The sequence below is a fragment of the Nannospalax galili genome, unplaced genomic scaffold, assembly GCF_000622305.1.
Source record: "Nannospalax galili isolate Female #2095 unplaced genomic scaffold, S.galili_v1.0 scaffold1082, whole genome shotgun sequence".
NCBI classification, from domain to species: Eukaryota; Metazoa; Chordata; class Mammalia; order Rodentia; family Spalacidae; genus Nannospalax; species Nannospalax galili.
The window spans coordinates 972,438-991,236 of record NW_008348580.1 but is presented as its reverse complement, the minus strand read 5'-3'; the positions used below and the strand labels follow the sequence as shown (position 1 = coordinate 991,236).

General features: G+C 38.4%; 1 protein-coding gene across 4 annotated transcripts in view; it reads right to left on the bottom strand.

Annotated features, from left to right (window-relative positions):
* Positions 1-6,355: 6,355 nt before the first annotated feature.
* Positions 6,356-18,799, bottom strand: part of Mllt3 (MLLT3 super elongation complex subunit) — a 357,726-nt gene continuing 345,282 nt past the window's right edge. For 3 of the 4 annotated variants that reach the window (XM_008845527.3, XM_008845528.3, XM_029569596.1), the window contains exons 9-11: positions 17,046-17,117; positions 15,646-15,717; positions 6,357-8,233 (exon numbers count right to left, since the gene is read on the bottom strand). In XM_008845527.3, coding sequence (XP_008843749.1) covers positions 8,102-8,233; positions 15,646-15,717; positions 17,046-17,117 — 276 coding nt within the window. In that variant the 3' untranslated portion in view covers positions 6,357-8,101. Of the gene's footprint in view, positions 8,234-15,645; positions 15,718-17,045; positions 17,118-18,799 lie in introns of all 4 variants that reach the window. The other variant, XM_017801213.2, reaches the window with a different exon arrangement.

Here is an 18,799-nt window from a genome sequence, read left to right as displayed (position 1 = left end):
CTTCCCCCTTTGCCTCTCTCCCCTGAAACATGGCCATAGAAGGTATTCTCCCACCTCTCACCTGAAAGCAAATCATGCCAGAGGGGTCCTGGCATATAACTGGAGGCCAAGAACAATCTGCATTAAAAGGCCTAGTTAAATAACCCCTCAATTTATTGCTAGTTTATTTCTAGGTTAGACAACTTATAACCCCTCAGTTATGTCTGTGTTCATACGTTATGCAACTGTCTTCTCTTCAAACACAAACATCTCCGGTCTGTGGGTCATTTCTGAGGGCTACACTGTACCATGTAAAAGTTTAGTTAGGCAAATGATATGCTTCCCTCTTAATATCTGTTACAGGAATGTCAATCATGGATTTGACAATGAGTGAGGAAAGCTATTTTTCTCTTGCAAGGTCTACCTAACCTTTTCATCATACATATGCCAAAGGGACAGAAAGAAACATGAAGGGATATTTTAGTTCAACATGTCCCAAAATGTGTTCCTTGGAAAAAGTGTGACCAGATGTTCTGGTTTGTCAAAGAGCTTAGTTTACTTGTGTTGTCTTAGGGTGATTATAAATACAGATACACTTTATTCTAAAAAATGTTCTAGTTTGGACAGTGATTTAAATGGTTGTCTAACCTAAAAATCTACTTCTGGGATATCAACAGCTGTGTTGTTTTTTGAACCTCTACCATTTCAAACTGAGTTGTAAATCTTGAAGAGTGCAGTTAAAAATTTCAATCAAGGGGAGTGGAGAGATGGCTCAGCATTTAAGAGCACTGGCTGCTCTTACAGAGGACCCGGGTTCAATTCCCAACACTCACATAGTGGCTAACAACTATCTGTAACTTCAGTTCCAGGGGATCTGACACTTTCTTCTGACCTCAGTGGACACTACATGACACAGGTTCACCTACCTACATGCAGGCAATATACTCATACACATAAAATTTAAAAAATTAAAATTTTTTGATCAAGGAATTATTTTTTATATGTATGAGTGTAATGCATGTATGTGAGTGCACCTGTGTCATGCAATGCCACGGAGGTCAGAAGAGGGTTTCAGATTCCCCTGGAACTGGAGTTAAGGATGGTTCGTAGCTGCCATGTGGGTGCTGGGACTCAAACCTGGGTCCTCTGCAAGAGCAGTCAGTGCTCTGATCCACTGAGCCATCTCTCCAGCCCCAATCAAGGAAATTTCTTCTTTAAAAGCAAGCATCTATTATTAACCTATATATCTACTACTGTTTCATATAATTTTAGAAATACTGAGGTTAAACAATTTCAGGCTTTAGAGCATAGGACTTCTCAGGGATTTAATATACCAGCAAGTCATGAATTTCCAAGAGGGTTTTATATATGATCGGTTTCTCCAAACTTATTAAACACGAAATGTCAAAGAATGCTCTGGAAAATCCTCCCTCGTTTTCATCTGATATAGACCAGTGCCTAGTGTGTCTTAAAATTATTCTAGGACCTGGAGAGCTGGCAGTGAGCATGGACCAACCCTCAAGGGGTTTCCATTCTACAGTTTGCAATGAAAACTGTAAACAATTGCATAATTTGGAAAACAACGCACTTGTAAATCAAAATAAAAACCACAGTACCTAGGAATTCTGAAGGACATACAGGAATTAACACAAGTTGGCATGATTCATGACTGTCAAAAGCCATTGCTGGGCATTTGTTTCTCTATTCCAAGAGGGTCAGTCAGTTCCCTTACAAGTCTCCTGCCTGCAGTAGGCTTCACTTGGCATTCACATTAGAATAATTCTGCTTTGAGGGCTAAGTACATCTTCCTTTGGCTATTGAGGACTATAATTTGTGTTTTTAGTGTACTACAGTCTGTCCTATCTAGATGGAGGAGTTATTTAAAACAGCATCACTTTTAAGACATGACTAGCCCCCAGGGGATACATTAGAACAAATAAGAAGAGTGATTAAATTCCATGCTGCGCATCCCATCCCTAGCATCAAGGCAGAGGGCAGGGAGGTGTTTCAACAGTCACTCGCTTGCACACTACCTTTGATGTATTCTGTACAGAACAGAGACTCACTGTAATGAACACACCAAGTTAAAACTTTCCCTCCTGGAACAGAGCAGAAGGAAAGGCTCTTTATGCTGCAAAGACTCAGATGCCACAGGCAGAGCCTGTCCCAGAGCTTCCCTCCACCTTTCAGAAACTAAGCCATCTTGCTGCATTTAGCACTTCTCCCCAGACCACCCAGACACAGATACACAAACCACATGTGTGAGGAATGCTGCTCAGCTAGGAAATCAGTATCAGTATTTCAACCCTACTACTTGCACAGACAGCACTTTTAGTACATCTCATTTGTTTTCTCAATAGCTTTGATTATTTTCCTTTAATGACCTGGACTTATCCTTCCTTATGCTTTGAAATTTGCCCAACTTTGGGCTGGGGGCTGCATGTTGTGTAGAAGCCATGGTTACCAGAAGAAAATGAGCAAGTAGCTTTGCCTGTACTCCCACGGCTCCCATAGGTTCCAGCCACCTATTCTGTGCAACTTTCAACGGGGCTCCCCAAATCACCCTGTTACTGTGTAAGTGGATTCGAGTGTTTCCATCAGTGTGTGTGCACGGGGAGGGGGGTGTATATAACAGCCACAAGGCACACTTAGAATCAGGAGGATTCTGGTTTGGGCCATGCACCTCTGGCTAGCTTTTGGGACCATATTTGTTATGTTTCTTTAATTAAAGGGAAATTAAGACCAAGGTAAGAGCTAAGGGGCAATTTTAGCACCTTTTGAAAAGACTGGAAATGTCTCTAAATAAAGGGAGCACATCAACAGGAAGGTATAAATAGCCAGCAGAGAAACCAGCAGAACTGAAATTCGCTCAGCATTTTCTCTTTGGGTGGTAGATCTATCCCTGCCAAGGAAACCAATCAACTACCTTTAACTGACCCACCTTAATTAGGAAAACAAAAGGTACTAGTTTTGCACATTATGTCCCTAAATTACCAAGCAACAGGGTCTGGCTGAGACTTAGGCCTTGATCCTCAAACCCTGTCTGGGTTTCCAACATATCCAACTGGAGCACTGCACTGAGACTGCAGAACAAGCACTGTGGTGCAGCCCATTCACTCTCAGATGAGAATTTTGGGACAGCATCAAGTCACATTCAGCAGGTCCCTGATGCTGATTGACTTTCTCCATCTGAAGAAGATACAAGGCCATTGCTTCAACAAAACTAATGCCTATTTATGCTGAAAGATGGGAAGAGGTTAGTGTAGTTTGAGAGTGGTCAAGAGAGTTTTCCTGAGGCTTCCACACTATTATCCTTTCTAGTTAATAAGAGCCAAGGATATCCCTTAAATGACTTGTCAGTCCAAATGAAGAGAAGGTCAGCCTCTCGATGTAAGTTCTTTCACTAAGAAGACTATCATACCCGATTCTTCGGTTATTTGTCAAAATGAATGCCTTATGTTCTCTTTTGTCGTCGTTTCTGTGCTTCCTGTGCTAAAGTAAATGCTGGGATTTGTGAATCGGTTCTATCTAGCTTTAGCGTAGTGTTTAGTTTATAAACAGAACCTTCCAAAGGAGTAGTGGAAAAGGAAAAACCATGTATAAATAACCCAAATAGCTCATTGCAGAAATGTACCCACTATTTCTTAGTCAGTCTCTATAGGGTTTAAAACATATACCGGTTTCAGGACACAAGAAATACTACTAGACACTGGGTACCCAAAGATGAATGAGGAACGGCCTCTGCCCTCAGCTGGTTTAGGGTACACTGTCCTTTTGAGTGCTTTAGGCCTCTGCATCCATTTTTACTTAGAAACAGTATCTTAAAGCTAAGGGTTTATTCTTCCTGTATACAAGCTACACTGATCAAACAAATCTGTAAGACTACACATTGTAAAAATAAAAATAAAAGGAATCACAATAGATTAGTTATAAATTTAAGTAAAACACCCATTTCTGTCCATCTGTACCTTACATTTCAACACGGGTTTTAGAGATGAGAAATACATTTTATGTGTGCCTTGTAGTTCACATAAAAGCATATACACACATACACAGTGCATCTTTCAACATAACTACACATACACACTCCATTAGAAAGATACTGACAGATTAGAAAATGTGTTGGCCTTGCACTGCTAATCTTGAGAATACATTTTTACTTAATTTATTTTTTGCACTGAACAGCAGCTCCGGCCACCATCAAGAACTGTCAGCATTTCCACCACAACTCTGTTTCCAGAACATAAGTACAAGTGCCAAAACACATATTTACATTTTATAGACAATAGTGGCTTTGTCTTCCTTGAAATTGACTTCTTCAATGCATCTTTACAAGGAATATTCAGGATGGCAGTGCCCACAAAATAAAAAGCATCATATGAAACAGAGGAAACTGAAAGACGTAGATTTCCAGCCCAAGACTATATCATGGGAACTGATTCCGTCACATTATCTACAGCTGTCATCGTCTCTACATCATCATAGTCATAGTTTTAGAGCAACAGTCCAAAGCAAGATTACACACACACACACACACACACACACACACACACACACACACACACGTAGTACATAGCATTAGTACACTAAAGGTGGAAAGCAATAAGCATATAGCCGGCAAGCACAGACATTGACCATTTCAACACTGAACAATCAGCTCATTACACAGGTAGAGTTGAAACAAATAAGCACAAAATGTCTCTTAAGTTTGTTAACTACATTTGTAAGGCTTGAAATGGTAAATGAATGTTACAGAGGCTTAAAATTTTCATTGTTATTTTTAAAGATTAGGTGGGTCTGTAAAAGCTCAGTAAAAAACTGGTTTTGATGGAAGAAAACCAACTTTAACTTTTAGTGGAAGAAAACCAATTTTATTGGCTCTCTCTACAAAATGGTAATTATTCAGATCAGAAATTTGTTCAGCAATTTTAAAATGTTTAGGACGCTCTCTGAGGAGGTTTTGTTTTCTTTTCGTTCTCCTGATCAGGAATTTTTAGTTTCTTCCTAACTCTGACACAATATGCAAGCATATATAAACATAGCTATGTTACTCAGAGAGAGGGGCAGAGTGTGGTAGATATGAAATAACTGTACACATTTTTGCTGCTAACATAATTGGTATATCCTAAGACAGAAAGACCCCACCCCCACACACACACACATGAACACCAGACATATCCTGCAGCAAAACCAAAAGCTAATTTATAAGTAGGGGGGAGAGTGCTGTACATACATCTTTTTCCTCCTCAAATCACAGGGAAAAAATTTAACAATAGTTTATCATACTCTTGCTGGTCCAAACTACATTCACATTTACCCAATTACTTTTATTTGAAATACACACACAGACACACACACACACACACACACACACACACACACACACACAATTAAACCCTGCCATTTCCCCTTTGTTCTTAAAAAAACCAAAGCCACTGTTAAGGTACACATGCATCAAAATATTCTTTAACAAGTTTCAAAAGTGAGTGTACATAAATATGCCATCATGGAGCCGGATGCTTTAAGAGAAGTATTACACCTCTTAGAAATGAACTGAATGGAGTTCGTTACTTTTATATTTAAAAACTATGTGCTAGGAGTAAGAGGACCACTTGAAAAAATTCCACAACGTGACTCTTCTGCTACCAAAATTTTATGGAAAACTCATGAGTAATAGTTTGGGAAGTTTTTCTGAAGTTTGTTCAGTTTACAAACATATATTTCAGGATATTCTAAAGACATTTGCATTAGCTAATTTTCCAGATTTAAATTTTATCATTACAATAGCTGCCCTTCCTTTTTATACTCCTTTTAAAATTTTATTTCTTTGGGGTTAAGGGAATACTTTCTTATCTGACTTAGTTTCTTGGTATATAACTTTGGGAACAAACAAACAAAAAATGCCAAATCATACTTTACCACACAATTTTGTTATAAAAATAAAATGGTCCAAACTATATACCTATGTTTCTAATTAAATTATACAAATATATTCTTTAAACCACTTAATTTTGGTTTAGTCCGAACATGTGGATTTGCAGTTAAGAAATTTTTAAAGATTTTTAAATTTTGAAAACATTATTTCCATGTAAGTGTTGCCCTCCCCTTTCAACTGTAAAGTTAAAAATAAAACACAACTAAAACCACAGAATTCATTAGCTACCTGATATCCAGAATGACTGGAAAGTCATTGCACACTGAGAAGTGAACTATACAACAAATACTTCATGTTCAGTTTATGCCAATCATCATGAAGAATCAATATTCTTAAACGAGTCTATGTTTGTCCTCTGAGAAGGAATTTACAAAGACTGTGGCTGTATTATACCTTTTTTGTTAAAAAAAAAAAAAAAAAAAAAAAAAAAGAGAGAGAGAGAGAGAGAGAGAAAGTGTTTCTTTGGATAGAAACAGTGTAAAAACATCTTTTTAAAATGCAGAAATTGTTCCATTATTGATCTGCATTTACATTACTACCCAAAAGAATGGGTCCGGAAAGATCATTTCTGTACAGACATTGGTTAAGCTCTGAATGGACAGTATCTGTCATGGGGAACAGATGTGGGGACACTGGGCTGTTAGCACATGTAGAGACTTTAAGGCTGATCCAGTGACAAACCTTTGGATCCAGAAATATTTCTTCTTCTCTTTTTTTTTTCCTTTTCAGTTGAGTTCTAGTAAAACTTGGAAGGTGAACTGTTCTAACTTTTAATTCCTCCATTTATGGAGTATGTAGAATAATGACACTAAAAGTACTTCGGTTTTTTTTTTTCCTTTTAAAAATAATTCACTTTCTTTTGCATGCTACAGAACAAATTTCTAGTTTCAAAACAAAGGTACAACATGAACAAAAACTCCCCCCTCCCAACCACCTTTACAGGAAATCCTTCCGAAAACATCAGCAAGAGACCAAACAGGCACCAAACCACTGAATCTACATGTTAATACATAGTCTGTCATGGCAGAATAACCAAGAATTTCTCCCAAAGAAAGATTTTAATTTTTCAAAGATAAGAGTCTAAGAGAATCACACAAGAACAAACAAAAATACGATTCCTGGGGATTTTTTTTTGGGGGGGGTCTTTTGGAGTTTTTTGGGGGAGGGTGGATGAGTGCCACACTGGCAGGTGAAGACAGCTCAAACTCTCACTAATAAATATATCCAAATTAAGAGTGTCTATAATACTTCAGAAAACAGGCCCAGAATTCCTCTTTTTTAAACTGATGATCCTGCAGAATGCCTTTACTTCCCTATTCACCTAATATTGCAACAGTAAAACAGACACAAGAATGTTGATGACAGCTCAACAGTGCTGGATTGAGGATAATACAGGTACACTTTTGTTAAAAGTCCTACAGGTTTATTGACTAAGGCTAGACAGTAATCCATATGATGCTATTTGGTGCATTTTCTACCATGGTCCAAGATCATTACATGGATACAGCCAAGGACTGGGCCCCAACTTTTAGGGAAAAAGACTGCAAAGATGAAAATCAAGGTGGCTATTTGGTCCCCCAGTTGACAACTGTGTCCTGGAACTGGTAAAACAAAAGTTGAAAAACACAGACTGCAACAAGTTAAAGAACTTGGAAAAAGTTAGTGGAAAGTGGCACGGTATACGAGTAAGGTCACTGGGCTTGGGACGGCAAGGGCACTGCATTGAAAGAGCATCCATGGGACCAAGTACTTCTAATGTCTGGTGGTGTCATTCCCTTACAACTTTAGAATATCTGTACGAGATAATAAATAGATCAGTTATGTAATAAGGCAGTGTGTTGAATATGCATTCATCCTGTGGAATGAACCACCACAGAAAGATACACGATACCATACACATTCTTTAAGTTTTCTTGTGTTGTTTGCTTTGTTTGTTTTCAAGGCTATCCAGGCTAACTCTTCCTGGGGATTTCCTCGGAGAGAAGAGTGGTCCACTGAGGCTGGTTTGCGTAACTGCTCCTTTATCAAGAGATGATGACTGGCTTTAAAGAAAAATAAAGCTGAAGGTTGTTTGCTTTTTCTTTTTTCCCTTTTGGTTGCATTGTTCCAAGTGTTTTCATATAAACAACAACAAAAAGTCACAAACAACCAAAAAAGTAGTTTTTGATGCATCCAGTGGTTGTTTCCTCAGGATGTTCCAGATGTTTCCAGGTAACTCTGTAATTTACGAACTGTAGTTTTGTCCAGTGAGCAAAGATCAAAATCAAATGTTGTATTTGTGATATGAAAGTGTCCGGTTTCTTCTATAAGGTTCACAATCTGAAGAAGTAAAGAAGAAAAAGTTTGGACAATAAGCAACAGACATCCAAAAGCAAAGAGAAAGATGAAGAGACTCAAACATGGAATCAAGTGATAAATATTCTTAATTATAAGAAGGTCCTATCATGACTCTAGTAGCAAATTGTTAGTTAATTTGGTAACTTAAAGATATATTAAGCCTTTGAAAAATTCTCAAAGGAAACAGATTACCTGTTTTTACTTATTATGCTCAACAAACCACTACAAATCAAGAGAATATTTACTAGGATGGCTAGTTAGGAAGAAATAACCTTTGAACATCATTTTCACAATTATTCACTGACTCAAAAGCCATGAATGTATTTATTAAATGTAAAGAAATTCCAGTCTAGACATAGAAATCTTTTTCAAAAAGAATAAATGAACACACAAAATAATTCTGATTATATGGTTATGAAACATTTAGAAAATATAGGAGTCCATAAAGAAAAAAGAGAAACCATCTACTCCCTTCCCTTAGGATCACAGGTACTAACAAAAGGGGCCCCAGAGAGCCTCTGGGATGCTGGAACAATTCTGTGTTGAATTTGGGTGCTGTTTTCACAAGCCGCATTTGCTTTGTGAAAATTCATCTAACTGTACATGTTATTTAAGAACATAACTTTATTATTTTCTGTTGTATTCAACTAATTCTCCTGAGTAACTTGAGGGTAATAAACTTCACCTAGAGAAAGACTGCCTTTGTCCCCTCATGTTGGAGTAGTTACACTTCATTTCTTATTGTATTGGCTCCAACCTCCAAAACAGCAACATGTTCACGCAGCACTGACAGAAATAATGCTTTTGAGAGGGCATTCCTGGAGCTCAGTGATGACAATGATGTTGTTTTTCAGAGAAATTTCTTTACCTAAGTATGTGTCTACTCTTATGTTCATTAATAATGTTATTAGAAATAGATACTGCACCGGGCGTGATGGTGCAGGCCTTTAATCCCAGCAATTGGGAGGTAGAGGCAGGTGAATCTCTGTGAGTTCAAGGCCAGCCTGGTCTACATAGTGAGTTCCAGAACAGCTGGGGCTACAGGGAAACCCTGTCTCAAAAAGACCAAAAAAAAAAAAAGGCAAAAAAAAAGAAATAGATACTGTGCCTGAGTAGTGTGCTTGTTAAATGAAAACCTTACAGAAATGGTCTGGAGCCCAATTTTCCAAGGCTTATAAGATAGGGCAGATAAAGTAAGAGAAAGGCTGTCCCCACAGGCCTTGGCAAAGTCTCCTACCTGCCTCTCTTGCTCTCTATCACTGACCTCTGTTCGCTTTAGTTTAATTATCTTTAAAACTGTAATGATTTACCCTATGATTTAGTTGGTAAAATTTTAGATTATGTAAAGTACAAAAACTGGAGGACTGAAACTTTCAACCTTTTCTTACAATTAGTTTTCTTCAAAGCATTTGTATTCTAATCCCTGTTGGTCAGGAGCTCTTAATAAAAACGAGCTCCTAATTCCTGATGTTATTTTTACCTTCCACAGATACATAAAAGACATATTAAGTCTCAATCCAATTAATTGTGTACTTCCAGATTGAGCAGCTATTGCCCTGGAACTGTTTTTAGGAGATGAAAATCTGACTTTAATAATAAAACAAGAGACTCCAATGGTAGAAACATGATGACACTGCAAACTGTCTAACATCCATTTACTTTTTTTTTTTTTTTTTTGGTCTTAGCTCCAGCTGGCCTAGAACTTGAAATATAGACCAGTTTGGCCTCAAACTCATAGAGAAAGAGATCTGCTTGCCTCTGCCTCCCAAGTGGTGGCACTAAAGGTGTGCACCACCAGACCCAGCTGCCATTTTACCTCTTTCTTAAAGTTACCATCAGAAGCCTGATTTCCCAAGAATGGCAACATGCCCAGCTGAAATGCCTGCCTACTCAGACCCACTTGTAACACTTGGCAGGCACTACTGTTTCCTTGTTAGAAGTCACTGGGTTTTCAGGAAAACTGCTGAGAACGTTATGGACAATGGGCTTTTATCTTCTATCTTTCTAATCTGCAATGAAGATGCAATGCTCATAACATATGAAAGAAGGCAGAACAAACAGAGGCTACATTCTCAGTAGTATCTTTTAAACTACCAAACTAACCCTGGATTACTTAATTCCAGGTCTACAGGTCCACTGCTATGAGTTAAGGAGTAAGAGAAGGAGGGAGTCTTACCTGAACTTCTGGAGGGTTCTATTACATGTATAAGAAAATTATTATTAGAATGGATGTACACTTATGGCTAAGTACATCATTCATATAGGAACAAACAAGATCTTATTACTAGTCAGACATGGTGGCTAATGCTGTACTTACAGCACTCAGGAGGTTGAGGCATGAGTATTGCAAGTGCAAGGCCAGCCTGGGATGTCTACAATACTGAGATTCTGTCTCAAAAAAACAAACCCCAATTGCTTGCACACAAACACACAATTAACCCAAAACTACCTAAAATTGACAGATATTTGTTTTATTAGTTAACCATTTAGAACTTTAGTCTAAAGTACCACACACATATACATCTACAAACACATACACACAGAAACACGAATACAGATATGTCCATGCATGCAAACCTTCCATAGAAATTAGATACTTAAGATACGGATGAATTAACACTGAGTGAATTAAAGAGTTCTTTCCTAAATGAGCTATTTTTTTTGTTTGTTTTTGTTGCTGCATTCTGTAGATAAACTATAGACCTTGTGAAAACTTGTAGATTTCAGTGTAGGAAGTCAGGTGTAGTAGCACACCTGCAATTCTAGCACTCAGGAGGCTGAGGCAGGAGGATTACAAGTCCAAGGCTTGCCAGGGTTACAGGGTACAATTCTGTCTCAAAGTCATGATCATGATACTTAAAATGGAAACATATTACTTAACAATTTAGAATTTTGATCACGATGAAGAAAATCATCACCAGATTAGGATAGGAACAAATGTCTACTTTGAGTTATTGTAATTTAAAATTTATACAATGGCGTCAAATACTAAGTAGACCAGAGCTTAACTTTCCTCAAACAGTAGTTAAATGCTAGTGGTTAAGTGACAAACTACCAAGAGGAGACCTCTGAATTCAGCACATCAAGGTCTGAATTGCCCACTATTTGAATGGCACCGGAGCATTCGAATATCTAACCCTCCATTCCCCCATAGCTTGCTACACAGATCAAGGCACTAGGGTTATGATTACCACATAAATAAAAACTTGTCCTTAATTACCAGTGGAGGAAACTAAATACATGATTGTCAGGCTTGGTGTGTTCCCTACAACCCTCAATGACTATTGGCCATTTCACTAGCTCTAAAACAAATGAAGCAATAAAAATGTAGAAACTAAAACTCCAGAAAGGCCTAACTGAATTTGTTTTTAATAATTAAAAGTCTTTAGTCAGAGGTAGGAGAACATATGAAGTAAATTTGTTGAAATGACTAAAATTGCAATGTGAGGTAATAAAAATAGCATCTTATTTATTTATTTATCTATTTACTTATTATTTACCCTTTTAGGAAAACAGCTTTCTATGACACAATATAGTTGCCACACATTACTTAACAATACATAGTAAAATGAACAATAAAAATTACCTGTAGAAAAGAGTCACTTTGAATCAAATTTCTGCCCACTAGAAAATCCAACCCAACAGCTCATGTGCACTGTAACATCTGAAAGTTTCCAGTGCTCCCAAGCCAACTCTCTTTTTGTGGCACCACCAAGTCTTACCCTCTTCCTATAGTCACACACACCACACACACACACACACACACACACACACACACACACACAAAGATATAATGGGATCTGATAAATCTAAGAGAAGAGCCCTGTTGTTTCTGTGGAAGTCTATGAGAACATATCATGGTAGATGCAGATATAGACTTAAAGCAGGAGTCAAGGTGACAGCATCTGGGGGAGGTTAGGACTACTTGCCAAAAGGAACAGCATCAATGACTTGAATTATTAGATATTAGATGTCCTCAAGTAAAGGGCCTATAAAGAAAAACAAGTACATGTTCCTTTTCAAGAATCCCAATGGCTGAAACATCAGAAACAGAACATTAGCAAACTTTATTCCCCCCAAAACAGCCCACAGAATCTGAAAATATCCCCACGAATCCCCAAATGACTACACACTGCTGCCTTTCCACAGGAATGCCCTCTCTGCTGATACAGTGTGGCTAGATGGTGTGTATGCTCAATGTGTAGCATCACAATGCTGTCATAATGCCCACACACAGTGGTAACAGAAGCCAGAGAGACTGCAGGTAAGAAAAGCATACAAGGAACAGTGTCCATATGGGCAGTAGGAAAGGCAGAGGGTATAAATGGTTTCCTTCATTCTTCACAGGATGGTCGCTGTGAAAACACTCATGATGGATTATTTCCTGCCACGTTAGCTTTTTAGGGGGTACCACACAGCTGCTGGTTGTTGGTTTTTTTCTTTTGTGTTAACAGCATACTATCCATTTGTTAAATCTGTGGCTCCCTCTGCCAATCCCAGTTTTTAGTTATAAAAAGGTAGATGCATTACTTTTAGTCTGATTGTGTCTTAAAATATGAGGGAGGGAGGTGTTTCTTTCCATGCAAAGTGGCTACTCACTGAGTGGCAAGTCACGAACAAGCTTTGTTTGACTGTTTCTACCTAAAATGCAGCTGGTCTGTTTTAACTCAGGTCTTTCATCTGTGCACTAGGAAACCCTGCTGCCACATGAAAATCTGTGCCTCTCCTGGGTTAGGAAGCAGGGGACCAGGCTCTAGTCTACAAGGGGTTTTAGGACATGACAGGTAATTTCCTAGACAGAAGTAGTCAGTTTAGCAAATCGTTTCACAGAAGGGTTCTCTGTGATGTTAAGAATACTTCAATATGCCACTCATTCTTCAAACCCTGAAGATAATTCTAAAAGAAAAAGAGCTGGTGTCTAAACTGACAAACTGTCCTTTAAAGAAGCCCTGGTTTTTCTCACTCTTCTTTTCCCTTTTTTTTTTTTTTTTTTTTTTTTCCAGAGTAGAATGCAAACTTAGGCTGAACCGAATTGCTGGGGAGGTCAGAAATGCTCACTTTGAAAATAAATATGGAATATGTATTTTAACAAGAAATAAAGTTATTAATCAATCCTAGATATTTACTCTCTCACTCTGACTTTATCTACTGCATTTTTACCCTCTGAAAGAGACTTAATTATACAGTATGTCTTGATCCAGTGCTTTCTGTTCATTAAATTAGATACTAAGAACCAGGACAGCATGCCCCCAGAATAAAACAATGCTTTCAACCAGTTTCTGTGAGCCAAATAAAACTGTCAGACAGGATTTGGGGATAGGGATACATTTAACAGAAAAAGACCAAGGATGCCATTCTGACTCCACCAGAAATTTTGCTTCAGGTGTTCATGTCTGCATGGTAGAAGACACTTACACACTTTGTGGAATGCATTACATGACATGAGCAGCCCTTCAAGGTGGAGAATAACATTAGCCCTCCATAGTGCTATGTTTTACAATAGGAATTAATTAAGCAGTAAACCGTGACAGGACATGCATCATAGTATCAGAAGCACAAGTCTCAGCTGCATTACAAGGCAAATGGCCAAAGACTGAGAGCTTTCAACTGGCCTGGGAATGCAATTAGGGTGAAATGGTGTGTGTCTTGGAGTGCCTTTATGCTAGGTTTAAAATTCATAGATATTACTCTCTCCCTCTAGAATACTAAAATAATTCACTCAGATGGAATTCTCAATAAGCTATCTTACCCCAGAGTTCTCTCAAAGGTCAAAAATAAAGGACAACATTAAATTGGGAATGCTAATGACATTCCAGGGTAAGACCCTACTATCTTTTATGTGTTGTTGGCTATGCTTTCTTTGCAAAGGTGCCCTGAGCCTGCAAAACATCTGTCTCACTCTCCCATGAAATCCACAATTGAGGGCCCATTTGGGCATTAGTAGCTCTACCAGACAACTGTCATGAGCAATTCAGAGTTATTAGTTTGGAACAACATTTAGTCAGTGAGGCCCAAATAATTGGTAAGTGCAGGCAGAACTATTTTCTGGTCTATAAAAGAAAGTTGAAGAAAAAAGTCGTTGTTCCTCTGTACCTGCAGGTTATGTGTCACAACCTACCATGAACTGAAAATCCCTGGGGGAAACCTGCATCTGCACTAAATAAACATGTAGAGATTTTTCTGTCATCATTTCCTAACCAGTACAGGATAACAACCATTTTGTAAGGTGTTTACACTGTGTTAGGTATAATAAGTAACCTAGAAATGACTGGAAGAATGGGAGAATATACATAGGTAATATGCAAATACTCTACCATCTTAGGAGTTAAGTGACATTTGGTATCTGCACAGGGTCTGGAAGCAACGCTCTGCTGATGTGAGAGGCATGGACGGGATGACAGTCAGTCAAGTACCAGACGTGACTTAACACACTCAAATCCGGCTCCCTTCCTATACTCACTTAAAGGAAATGCAAGACTTAAACGTCTCTACAATTAAGAATAGCAGGTTGATAATCAAAACTTTACATTTAAAATACTAGAAGGGTTAAAAGTTTATCAAACCAACAGGGAAAGTTGGCAAATTTGAGAGTATTTACAGATTTAAGCATGAATGTACACAAAATATAAATATGACTATCAGTCATCAACATTTAACAAACAATTCATATACCACTGGAGTAGATTCAATACTAAATTCAAGTCATTTTAAAGTAGTAAAAAAAAAAGTGAAAGAATCTACAAATCTACCTTGGAATTTGGAACACAGTCTTTGAATGTTAAAGGAAAATTAATCAATAGGCACTGTTAATGCAATAAAAGCATGTACCCTATTTGTACAAAAACTAAAAACCACCCTTCTTATCTTCTCAAAACATCACATTGTACTAATAGAAGTTTCCTCATGCTATAAGCATTCCACAGTTGAGTTCATAATAACACAATGCACGCTGTACAAGATAAGGGAAATTAAAGAAATATTTATTTCCCTTAGAATAGCACTGGCAAAAAGGTTACCAAATTGAATCACAAATGTTTATAACACTTAACTCAAATTCTCATCACTGTTTTCCCATGAAACCAGAAGCCTGGTCCTAAAAGTTTCTGGATTCCCTTGTCCCCTCCCTCAGTCCACATTACACCAGCAGTAGGCAGGGGGAGCACTGTATTTAACATCACCTCCAGGAGTACCCAGCTTTTCTGAGTATGGGTGAGACCTCCAAAGTGGACTTCTGGGTGGATTCCGATGTGAATTCTCCCTAGATATTTCCACAGGTGGCACAGGCCCCATTCTGACCATTTGGCGCTGCTGTGGCCTCCACGCTACCACATGTTCCAGAACAAATAGAGCCTCGAGGGTTGAGGGAAGGGTCGTGTTGAAACAGCATTTCTTACCTGCTGCAGAATGTGTCTTTCTCTCAGTGTCATTAACCTTCTGTGGAGTTCTACCAACTCATCTAGGTAGGCCTGGAAAAGTCGGGTATTCCCGAAAGGACAAAACGTTAAGAAGCAGTTAACTAATAAGAACACACATGCAGGGGCTGGAGAGAGAGCTCAGTAGTTAAGAGTGAATATTGCTGTTGCCAAGGAGCTGCTTGGTTCTCAGCACCCATGACAAGTGGCTCACAACTGCCTACAACTCAAGCTCCAAGGGATCCAACACCATCTTCTGACCTCTGTGGGCTCCTGTACTCATGTGTACATACCCACACACAAGACACATAATTAAAAATAATTATTTTTTAAAAAATATATACAAAGCTAAAGGGTCCTCATTCCAGCATGCTATCCTAGTTACACGGATTCAGTGTCTAAAGGCTTCTTCTGGTCAAGTCTCTTGACCTGATCTTGACCTGTATCAAGCCAGCTTTAAAAGAGGGAAGAGCAATTGCTACACCTATCACCAGAACTCGTGAGTACACTTAGCTCCCCACAAGTTCTCTTCAAAAAGTAGTAGAAATTCAATGCTATATTTTCAGTTTAAACTTAGTATTATCACAGGCTACTCTCATTAAAAAAAAAAAATCTTTAACCTCTAAAGATTTTTGATGAAGGAAAAATCTAAGTTTGAACATGAAAATATCAATGTAAACCCCCAACTATGTTAGGACAAACTCTTAATGAAAGAGATAAAAATTGTTCCCCAGCATACCAAACATCGCAATAACTGACTAAGTAACAGAACATTTTATGAAATGCAGAGATCACTACATAAATTCAAGTCTGCATGTGAACAGCTTTTCTAAAAGGGAAGTAGAACCTGTCTTTCCTCATGTTCAGACTTATGACTCACTCCCAGTGAGCATGACAGCATGGTGCCCCAGGCCAGATTTGAGTAAAGGCAAAATGAAGTGTTGGAGAAGTCTGTTTTGTCCCCGCAAGTCCTACCCATAACAGGTGACTGAAGTTTCTCTAGGTGTGGAAGCCTGAGTTCAGATCCATTACCTACACCCTGAGAAGGCTTACTGCACAGGATCAAGTGTCTTGTTCATTTATGCATGGGATTTCTTGACCCCCTACATCCACCACTGTCTTTATTCTTCCCAATTTGATGTACCTGAAGTCCCTTGGTAACGACATCATGACAAATGGTAGCATAAGGCCATACTTAATACTGAAGATATAAGCAAGACAGGAAGAAACGAACTACAAAGCACAGGATCAAGTATTAACTTGGGAATCTTGGTAGTTCTGGTGACCATGGAAGGAGAGCCAGCAAAAATGACCAAGGGGAACACAAAGAAACCACACCATGGCAGGGCTGCGGCGTTCTCAGGAGCAAACTGGAAACCTACCTTGTCACATTCACCATTCTTTATTTGCTTATCAGATTTGCTTTGCTTTATTGGACTTTTCACTTCGAGAATCTAGGGATCAAAGAAAACACTGTTAAATTTCATTTCAAGTACCTGCTAGCTAGCCACCCACATAAACAAAGGCACTCACTGAATGAAATATGTAACAGTGCTTTCCAAACAGCATTTCTCTTCTCTCTCTATTTTTCTTTTTTTGCTTGGAAAAAAAAATAACTTGTATATTAAATGCTGAGTCACAGCAATGGAGCTTAGAAAAAAACGTCGATAAGGAAAGTGATCTAAGCTTCCAAGGGCACTTTTCCTCTTGTGACAATGCTCACATACATGCACAGCAGCCGAGTTATTTTAGATTGCAGAGCCCACTGGCAAGACTTTTTTCTTGTTAATTCTGCTGTTTCAGCATGACTCTGGTGCTTGGTAGGCTGGAAAGATTAAAGAAAAATGATTCTTGTCCCCTCACCCCCAGTCCCTCCTTTTTAGATGTTAGTTGTTCATTCATATCTACTTTACTAAAACAGCTTCTGGAATGAAGGTTGTCATCGGTTACAGTGTGGGACCCTTCAACAGCAGAAATAGTTGTGCTTGAAGAAATGACGTGATTATACGTGGTAAGGCATCAAGTGCCTTTCCTGTCATATTAAGCAACTGCAATTCAACTTATGAGTAATAATTCTACATACTGCTCAGAAGTTTGAGTAAGAAGCTATGTTTATAATTAACAAAGAGAATATTACTATTTAATAAATGCAATAATTCATTACACAGGATCGTTAAAATTAAGGATTCTGAGAGAAATATTTTCAAATGGTCCCAACTTGAAGGGTCTGAGAACCCCTATATTTATTATCGCTGAGTGTTTACAAATGTGCATTAAGGTAAAAAGCAAAAGTTTGTCTGTTTTATTATAACATCATTACTGTCAGTTATAATTAGAAACTAATGTCAAGGAGGAAAACACTAAGAATGTTCTTTAAGAAGTCCCTTATTCCTCCTACTCTTCCCTATACAGCTTCCTCTCCTAACTCAATTGCTATTTTTTAATTTGTAGTGACAAGAGCATGGGATTGGGCAACTCACCTTATCCTTTAACATCTTGGAGCCTCCAAAGATGAAATGAGAGAGACAAACAAGATAATGTCCATACTCCCATTAAGCTATAAAATCTTATACTACTAATAAATAAGTCAACATTTTACTTGTTGAGGACAGGACCATGACATTTTGACAAGAACAAATATTCCTAAATGAAATGTTTCTCTTTGAACGGAAAATAATGACTGGGTAAGCATGTATTCTAGCAGCCTTTCCTGAGATTTTTACTTATTCCTTCATTTTGACATTAAAATGGTCCATTTGACCAGACTAATTTGAAATACAATTCTTTTGGCAACTAAAGATTATTGAATAGCACAACCAAGCCAATAGTTTTTAATATGCTCCACTGTAAAAGAAACAAAAATCTTCACTTCATTCAGAATTTTCTCCTCTTCTGTGTTTGGAAATGAGACCTCAAGGGGGAAATCAGTGCTCAAGAGACCAAGAAGAAGTAAGGTCAGTAGATGGCACTCCTGGCCAACTCAGACACTGGGCTGGTCCGGCAGGGGCAATATACTTGGATTTGAGGCGGGGGGGGGGGGGGGGGGCCCGCCCCCCCCCTTGTGTTGGTTTTTAAGGGACAAAAGTTTTTTCCCCGACACCTCCCCCCCCCCCCGGCACCACCCCCCACTCCCTTG